This window comes from Bufo bufo, chromosome 1 (assembly GCF_905171765.1).
Source record: "Bufo bufo chromosome 1, aBufBuf1.1, whole genome shotgun sequence".
Classification (NCBI taxonomy): Eukaryota; Metazoa; Chordata; class Amphibia; order Anura; family Bufonidae; genus Bufo; species Bufo bufo.
In genome coordinates this window covers 792,736,128-792,745,569 of record NC_053389.1, presented here as the reverse complement: position 1 = coordinate 792,745,569, position 9,442 = coordinate 792,736,128, and the positions used below count along the sequence as shown (strand labels likewise).

General features: G+C 50.8%; 1 protein-coding gene across 3 annotated transcripts; it reads right to left on the bottom strand.

The window, feature by feature from the left end:
• Positions 1 to 4,319: 4,319 nt before the first annotated feature.
• Positions 4,320 to 8,425, bottom strand: TMEM205 (transmembrane protein 205). 3 transcript variants are annotated; one of them, XM_040415026.1, is made up of 4 exons: positions 7,531 to 7,586; positions 7,180 to 7,280; positions 6,933 to 7,096; positions 4,320 to 4,778 (listed from the first exon to the last, which is right to left on the bottom strand). In XM_040415026.1, the coding sequence occupies exons 1-4, from the start codon at positions 7,569 to 7,571 to the stop codon at positions 4,476 to 4,478; spliced, it is 609 nt and encodes a 202-aa protein (XP_040270960.1). In that variant the 5' UTR covers positions 7,572 to 7,586; the 3' UTR covers positions 4,320 to 4,475. The 3 variants fall into 3 exon arrangements, with proteins under 3 accessions (XP_040270960.1, XP_040270962.1, XP_040270961.1); XM_040415028.1 differs by lacking the exon at positions 7,531 to 7,586 and adding an exon at positions 8,343 to 8,425 and having other exon boundaries at positions 4,476 to 4,778; positions 7,180 to 7,284; XM_040415027.1 differs by lacking the exon at positions 7,531 to 7,586 and adding an exon at positions 7,355 to 7,404 and having other exon boundaries at positions 4,476 to 4,778.
• Positions 8,426 to 9,442: the final 1,017 nt, after the last annotated feature.

The following is a 9,442-nucleotide window of genomic DNA, read 5'->3' as shown; positions in this document are numbered from 1 at the left end:
TGTCAGCATTTTCAGTTGACAGGCGGATGCGCTCATCAGTTATTATGCCCCCAGCAGCACTAAATACCCGCTCTGACAAAATGCTGGCGGCAGGGCAGGTCAGCACCTTCAAGGTAGAGCGCCAGTTCGTGCCATGTGTCCAGCTTGGAAACCCAATAGTTGTAAGGCACAGAGGGATCACTGAGGACGCTGTCACGGTCTGCTACGTACTCCATCATCTCCCAAAACTTTTCCCTCCTTGTGACATTAGGCCGCGCATCAGGGTGAGGGTGCTGGCGAGGTGTCATTAAACTGTCCCAGGCCTTGGAGAGTGTTGCCCTGCCTCTGTTGGAACTGCTGTGTGTTCCCCTCCCCTCCTCGGTTGCCCAAGGAACTACGTACTCTACCGCCAGCGTTGTCAGCTGGAAATTTTTGGAGCACTTTTTTCACAAGGACCTTCTGGCATTGCACCATTTTGCTAGTCCTCTCCACCACAGGAATGAGAGGTGAGAAGTTCTCTTTGTAGCAGGGGTCCAGAAGGGTGAATAATCAGTAATCGGTGTTGGCCAAAATGCGTATAACGCGAGGCTCACGGGAAAGGCAGCATAACATAAAGTCAGCCTTGTGTGCCAGAGTCCCAACAGACAAGACTTCGCTGTCCTCATCAGGAGGATGACTCTCAATCTCCTCATCCTCTTTGGCCCATCCACGCTGAACAGATGGAATAAACCTGCTATGGGTACTACCCTCTGTAGCGGAGGCAACCGTCTCCTGCTCCTCCTCCTCATCCAATTCGTGCTGAGAAGACGAACTGAGGGTGGTCTGGCTATCACCCTGTGTACTGTCTTGCCCCATTTCCACATGCAAAGCGTCTGCCTTCATTGTGAGCAGCAAGCGTTTCAGTAGACACAGAAGTGGGATGGTTACGCTGATAATAGCAGCATCACCGCTCACCATCTGTGTTGATTCCTCAAAGTTGCGTAAAACCTCATTGAGGTCAGAGATCCATGCCCACTCCTCGCTTGTAAAGAGCGGAAGCTGACTGGAAAGGCAATGACCATGTTGCAGCTGGTATTCCACTACTGCCCTCTGCTGCTCACAACGCCTGGCCAACATGTGGAACGTCACAAAACAGTCGGTAAGCTGGCAATTGCAAGCGCTGCTGCAGCGTTGCCAGACTGGCAGCAGCTATAGATGACTTTTGGAAATGGTAAATTGGGGTAGGTTTTCAGAAATCGCTGAACCACTAAGTTGAACGCGTGGGCTAGACATGGTATGTGTGTGAGCTTGCCGAGCTCCAAAGCCGCCATCAAGTTACAGCCATTATCAGACACAACCATGCCTGGCTGCGACAGCCACAGCTCAGTCTGGTCCCTTATATCCTGCCACAGCTCTGCGGCGGTGTGCTGTTTGTCACCTAAGCAAATTAGTTTCAGCACGGCCTGTTGCCGCTTCCCCACTGCAGTGCTACACTGCTTCCAGCTACTGACTGATGTCTGACTGATGCTGCAAGATGAAAATTCAGAGGTGGAAGTGGAGGATGAGAAGGGGGATTGCAGCCACTAGAGTAGGTGTGGTGGAAGTCCTGATGAAAGTGGGGCCCGCAATCCTTGTCGTAGATAGACCTTGCGCCTTTCCAGGGTACGACTCACTCCTGGACTCCACAACGTTCACCCAGTGTGCCGTCAGGGAAATGTAGCGTCCCCGGCCAAAAGCACTTGTCCATGTGTCAGTCGTTAAGTGGACCTTCCAAATAACTGCGTTGGTCAGGGCACGTGTGATGTTACGGGACATATGCTGGTGCAAGGCAGGGGCGGCACACCAGGAAAAATAGTGGCGGCTGGGGACTGAGTAACGAGTAACGGTCGCCGTCATCAGGCTGCAGAAAGCCTCAGTGTCCACAAGCCTAAATGGCAACATTTCCAGGGCCAGCAATTAGGAAAGGTGCGGATTTAGTGCTATGGCCTGTGGGTGGGTGGGTGGGTGGCTGGGTATTTGCGCTTTCGTTCAAAGGGCTGGGGTATGGACATATGTACGCTGCGCTGGGATACAGAAGTGGATGTGCTAGCTGATGGTGCTTGCGAAGGTCCAGGTGCAGGGCAGGAGGCATCCGGGGCTGCGTATTGGACAGGGGATTGGCCAGCAACCCAGTGGAATAGGAGGCAGTGGTGTGACCCGCAGAGATCGATTGTGGACCCAGGTGTTCGGCCCTCCTATTAGGGTGCTTTGATGCCATTTGGTGGATCATGCTGGTGTTGGTGAGGTGGCTAGTGTTCACGCCCAGGTTTATTTTGGTACGGCACAGGTTGCAAATGACAATTCTTTTATCGTCCGCACTTTCCTCAAAAAAGACCTACCCCTTGGTAAGGGAGATTGCCGCAAGGGGGTGCTCCGGGGAACAGTTGCTCACCTTCTCTCTTTTGCCACCCCACTGCCTCTTCCAGCCTGTTGCGGTGCTGCGGATCCCTCCCCCTCTGTACTGCTGTCCTCGCTCGGCTTGCCACCTTCCCAGGTTGGGTCAGTGATTTCATCGTCCACCACCTCCTCTTCCTCACTCTGACTTGTTGACCTAACAAGAACCTCACTTATTGACAACTGTGTCTCATCCTCATCATCAACCTCTTGAGACACTAATTGCCTGTGACTTATTGGCAACTGTGTCTCATCATCATCATCATCAACCTCGTGAAACACTAATTGTAGTTCCCCACCGTCATCTTCTTCTGACTGTGGATGCTCAAGAGTTTGGGAATCAGTGCACAAGATCTCATATCCCTCTTCAAGCGGGCTTGGCGAGAGGCCCAAATCAAGGAATGGCGACGAAAAGAGCTCCTCGGAAGATCCGAGTGTGGGATCACTTGTTTGCCAAGACTCTCCATGGTGGGAGGAAGGAGAATCAGGGTGAGGATTCTGTTGACCAGACTTATGGCTACTGAGACTGGACTTTGTGGAAGAAAGGGTGGTGCTTAACCGACTGGAAGCATTATCTGCTGCAATCCAACCGACCACCTGGTCGCACTGGTGTGACTTGGAGAGTGGTTTTCTGCGCCGCCCTGCAAACTGGGACATGAAGCTAGGTATCGTGGATGAGTGCGTTACTTGTGCTCTGGCAGCAGGCACAGTTTCACCGCGCCCAGGCCAACGGCCTCTGCGTACACCATCAGCAGCACGGCCAACAAACATGCGGGGAGGAGACTCGAGCATCGCACTCGAGCACACGTGGTGTTCGGCCGAACACAGCGATGCTCAAGTCAAAATGGTGTTCGTCCGAGCATGCTCGCCCAACACTATTTATATTTTTAGTTATATTTTAAAGAAGAAGAATACAATGATATTTAATAGAGTAATATGTCATATCTGATGCAGAATATAACTTTATTAAAAAGGTAAAGATTTTGTTTTACTATGCAAAGATATTTGGTGATGGATCATGTGATGGACCATGTGATGAGCGCAGTGACGTCACCAAAGGTACTTTTCTACCAGCTCATCAAAGAAGAAGCAAGAAGAGAAGGCGGGCTGCGCGAACAAGTGGATGAGTTGAGTTTAATTTAAATTTTTTAACCCCTCCTTTACTATTTTACTAAGCATTCTGTATTAAGAATGTTATTATTTTCCCTTATAACCATGTTATAAGGGAAAATAATAAAATCTACACAACACCTAACCCAAACACGAACTTCTGTGAAGAAGTCCGGGTTTCGGTCTGGGTAGCAAACATGTTGATTTTTCTCACGCGCGTGCAAAACGCATTAAAATGCTTTGCACTCGCGCTGAAAAATTGCACATTTTCGTGCGTTGCAGGAAAAAATGTGCAATTTTTCAGCGCACCTGCATCCTATCCGGCCCTCACACGCAACTCACTACGTCACGCGCCTGCTTTATTCATAAAGTGGGAGGAGCAGGCGCGTGACGTAGTGAGTTACGCTACAGCCGCCCGCCCTCCAGCCCGGCCTCCTGCCTGCTACGGAAGTTAGTAAGTACAGTAGAACAGGCTGCTGGACTGAAGATTAATTATATTGTTAAACAATGCCTACACTTCGATAAGATTACTACAGTGAGCGAGGCCCGATGCAATAGAATACAGTGACTGCATCGGGCCCCGCTGCCATTCCTAAACCAGATGCCGGCCCCCAGCCCCTACTCCCTCCCCGCTGATGCTGCACAGTGCGGTCGGCGGTGTATCAGTGCAAACTGCAGCATTCGCCCCATAAGACGCATTTCCCCCCCACTTTATTCCTGTGTACAGGAGGCAGTATTATAGTAGTTATCTTCTCCTTCACAGATTTATCTGAGCCATTATATCCAAAAGACTTTATATAAATCACATTACAGAGATATTTCATCTTAGTGTTTCATGAAAATATCACATTTTATTCATTAGAAATTTACAAGCAGGGAATTCACATCAATTAACAAAAAAATGAACTGGAATTATGAAAGTGGGGCTGGCATGATTGCTGGTCCGTGGGCTTTTGGAAGTTCCTGCAGACGCCTTATACTGTGGGAAGAAGTAGGGCAGTAAATACAAGGTTAGCGCCATTACACAGCAGTGACACCAAATTGCAGAGAGAGGAGATGCCGTGGTAGCGAAAGAAGGTTTTGCGCAGGGCTAGGTATTTGGGGTCCTTCTCCCGCAGAAGCTTGTACCCCTCAATGTTGGCCTTCAGCCCGATCTCTCCTCCCAGGCCGTGCTCACGCTCTATTTCCTGCATCTTAAACATGGCTTTGGTTATGGCTGGGGAGAACCACCGAGCGTTGAGTGCAGATAGAATAAGTGAGATGAAGAAGAGAGCGATCTGCAAGATACATAGACATATGAGGAAGAAACAGGAGGCTTACACCAGGGACATAACTATAATGGTCAAAGAGGTAACAACCGCACCAAGGCATTAGAGCCTGAGGAGCAGAAAAGATCCCTCTGCCCCTGTCCTACCTGGACATACGGACAAGGTTTTTCCAGATGGGTAAATCCGCATGGGCGGACTGGCCACATATCCCACAGGGAAATTTCCCAGTGGGCTGATGTCCATGGGGCCACCCGAGCCCTCCTCAAGGCTGTCGGACAGGAACATAACGATCTGATGCTCTCAGCATTAATGATAGGAGCATCAAGTACTTATGCACCTGGCCAGAACCCCAGTTGCCCTCCATAATACAACTGTGTCACCATCCTCAGGATGGTGAAACAGTTGAATACTGCGGCAAAGATGGCAGTATTATGTGCTACAGTGTGCTATTTGTTTCTGCTGGGGCAGTATATTGTGCTGCACTGTGGTGTTTGGTTCTGCAGGGGCAGTATATTGTGCTGCACTGTGGTATTTGGTTCTGCAGGGGCAGTATATTGTGCTGCACTGTGGTATTTGGTTCTGCAGGGGCAGTATATTGTGCTGCACTGTGGTATCTGGTTCTGCTGGGGCAGTATAATGTGCCGCACTGTGGTATTTGGCTCATCAGGGGCCGTATTTTGTGCTGCACTGTGGTATTTGGTTCTGCTGGGACGGTATGTTGTGCTGCACTGTGGTATTTGGTTCTGCTGGGGCAGTATATTGTGCTGCACTGTGGTATTTGGTTCTGCTGGGGCAGTATATTGTGCTGCACTGTGGTATCTGGTTTTGCTGGGGCAGTATATTGTGCTGCACTGTGGTATTTGGTTCTGCTGGGACGGTATGTTGTGCTGCACTGTGGTATTTGGTTCTGCCAGGGCAGTATATTGTGCTGCACTGTATTATTTGATTCTGCAGGGGCGGTATATTGTGCTGCACTGTGGTATCTGGTTCTGCTGGGGCAGTATATTGTGCCGCACTGTGGTATCTGGTTCTGCTGGGGCAGTATATTGTGCCGCACTGTGGTATGTGGTTCTGCTGGGGCAGTATATTGTGCCGCACTGTGGTATGTGGTTCTGCTGAGGCAGTATATTGTGCCGCACTGTGGTATGTGGTTCTGCAGGGGCAGTATATTGTGCCGCACTGTGGTATGTGGTTCTGCAGGGGCAGTATAATGTGCTGCACTGTGGTATTTGGTTCTGCTGGGGCAGTATATTGTGCTGCACTGTGGTATTTGGTTCTGCAGGGGCAGTATATTGTGCTGCACTGTGGCATGTGGTTCTGCTGGGGCAGTATATTGTGCTGCACTGTGGTATGTGGTTCTGCAGGGGCAGTATATTGTGCTGCACTGTGGTATCTGGTTCTGCAGGGGCAGTATATTGTGATGCACTGTGGTATCTGGTTCTGCGGGGGCAGTATATTGTGCTGCACTGTGGTATCTGGTTCTGCAGGGGCAGTATATTGTGATGCACTGTGGTATCTGGTTCTGCGGGGGCAGTCATTTGTGCTGCACTGTGGTATGTGGTTCTGCAGGGGCAGTATATTGTGCTGCACTGTGGTATGTGGTTCTGCAGGGGCAGTATATTGTGCTGCACTGTGGTATTTGTTCTGCGGGGGCAGTATATTGTGCTGCACTGTGGTATTTGTTCTGCGGGGGCAGTATATTGTGCTGCACTGTGGTATCTGGTTCTGATGTGGCAGTATATTGTGCTGCACTGTGGTATGTGGTTCTGCAGGGGCAGTATATTGTGCTGCACTGTGGTATTTGTTCTGCGGGGGCAGTATATTGTGCTCCACTGTGGTATTTGTTCTGCGGGGGCAGTATATTGTGCTGCACTGTGGTATTTGTTCTGCGGGGGCAGTATATTGTGCTGCACTGTGGTACTGCTATCACGCCTACATCTGTTGGCCCCACCCACTTGTGTTGTCCCTCCATCTGTCAATTTTGGCCTGCCTACAACATGGGGCCAATTTACGGCCCCTCTCAATCCGTGTAAGGGCCGAAAGCACTGGTGTACATCTACGTACTGATGGTACCCAGCAGAATAGGGGATCATTGCTCCCTAATCACAATATAGTCACCGCTCCTGATAATACCCTGGTTGGAGGACCACAGAGCGGACTCACCTGCAGACTCTCAGAGGTGGACAACAGCTCCCGCGGATGATACGATGCGTATATGGTCAGGTTCAGGAAGGAGATGCACATGACGATGTGACCATAAAACGGGAACAGCTTACTCTGCACTAATCCAAATGTATGCCGGGGGACCCCCCTGATCATCACAAAGCCTGCAGAGACAGCAGAAGCCCCCGTCACCTACAAAGCTCCGCAACAAACCATCAGAGTGTCTGGAGATACCAGCTGGACCCACCTGCTACAAAGGTCACCCAGCACTGCATGCCCCACGAGGCCGCCAGCACCAGGAGGTAGACCACCTTCACCAGGCTCCCGGGCTCCCCCTCCGCCACCATCCTGCAGAAGAAGACAACAGCAATGCTCATTATTAGCCCATGCAGAGTATTACTACCCCCATCGTGTCCGATTACCCCCTCTGCAGGCCTCTGTCACTGTGCTGAGTCATTGCACTTTATGGGAATGATTCAGCAGATAGGAGGGGGCCGCTCTGTATGATATGACAGGCCCACCTGGGCTGCGCGTGCTTCAGATCCGGCTCCCAGCCGACACCCTCTTTTCTAATAGAGAGCGCCCCCTTTCTACTCACCTGGGAAAAGAGAGAGCGGCCCCTGCTCTGCAGACATACATATTACATAGCAGCCAGGGGGTAAGTGGCCGCCATGCACAGAAAAACAGATAATCCCACCGATCGGACGCGTGTTTCCTCCCAGGAGAAGAGGTCAGGGGGCTGCCCACATGCCTGTCAATTCCTTACAAGAGCTCTGCTTGCTGTCATAGTCAAAAGACCATCCTGATTATGAGACAGGGCTCGTTACAGCGGTGTCTGCTGAACATGATCAAGATGCATTTTCAACATCTATTCAGTGACAGCAAGCAGATAGCTTGAAAACAGAAAGGCATATAAACACACGGTATATTAGAAAGTTGCTGATCCTCTCATAAAGGTGCGGGGACGGGGAACATTTCTAGAAGGCCTTTTACAACAGCAAGCAGCCGGTTTTAAAGGGACAGAAAACCTGTACGCTGGACACTGAAGTGCGCACTGGACAGGTTGTCACCTCCCCTCCCCCACACCAAGCGATGAGGTTCAGAGATCTGCTTATCCAGGTGGTCACAGTTCAGGAGCACAAGATGGAGTTCCCCTTTAAGAACAACCTGATAATGGCTTTGCTTGCTGTGATATTAGATACAGGAATGGTGACACTGTACACACGCAATGCTACAGCAGCCTCAGAGCCTCACACACTCTGTATAACACAGGAAACTATCAGCAGCTCTGGTGGCGAACTACAAATCCCAGCAAGTCAGATAAGCTTCTAAAGCAGGATATACACACAGATAACGTCACTGGCAATCTGTGACGACATAAAGCCGCGGCCGCCCTGTACCTGCTGCTGCCAGTCTTCTACTTCACCGACGGGAGTGACTAGAAAGCTATCGCCTAGTGTGCAGCTAAAGGACCTCTGCTGACGTCATCGCCCATGTGACCAGACTGGGGGAGGAGCAGAGAGCTACATTCCTGTAGCTACAGAGAGGAGCATTGCTGGAGGACAGTGAGTGAGTGTACCCTGCCTGTGAGTGTAGTGGCCCCTCACCTTATAATGCCCCCATAGTGGCCCCTTCATAGTATAATGCCCCCCATAGTGGCCCGGGGCCCCTCACCTTATAATTCCCCCCATAGTGGCCCCTTCATTGTATAATGGCCCCCTCACCGTATAATTCCCCCCCCCCATAATGGCCCCCTCACCGTATAATGTCCCCCCATAATGGCCCCTTCATTGTATAATTCCCCCCCCCCATAATGGCCCCCTCACCGTATAATGTCCCCCCATAATGGCCCCCTCACCGTATAATGTCCCCCCATAGTGGCCCCTTCATTGTATAATGGCCCCCTCACCGTATAATTCTCCCCCCCATAATGTCCCCCCATAATGGCCCCTTCATTGTATAATGCCCCCCCCCCCCCCATAATGGCCCGCTCACCATATAGTGTTCCCCTATAATGGCCTCTTTACAATATAATGTCCCCCCATAATGTCCCCTTCATTGTATAATGCCCCCCTCACCATATAATGTGGCCCCCTCACCGTATAATTCTCCCCCCCATAATGTCCCCCCATAATGGCCCCTTCATTGTATAATGCCCCCCCCCCCCCCCATAATGGCCCGCTCACCATATAGTGTTCCCCTATAATGGCCTCTTTACAATATAATGTCCCCCCATAATGTCCCCTTCATTGTATAATGCCCCCCTCACCATATAATGTGGCCCCTCACACCATGTGAGGTCCGCAAAATGTGGAACGCACACAGCCAGTATCCGATGTCTGAATGATCCCTAAGACTTCTGCTCTACCATGAGTTTCATTGGTAATGACAGAGGGGCCTAGTGGCGTCCCTGGGCCCGGAGCCGTCGCCACCCCTGCACCCCCCTTACCCCATTGGCTTGTTGAAATTCTGAGAGGAGGCAGTGCAGGACCATTGCGTTTTTATTGATT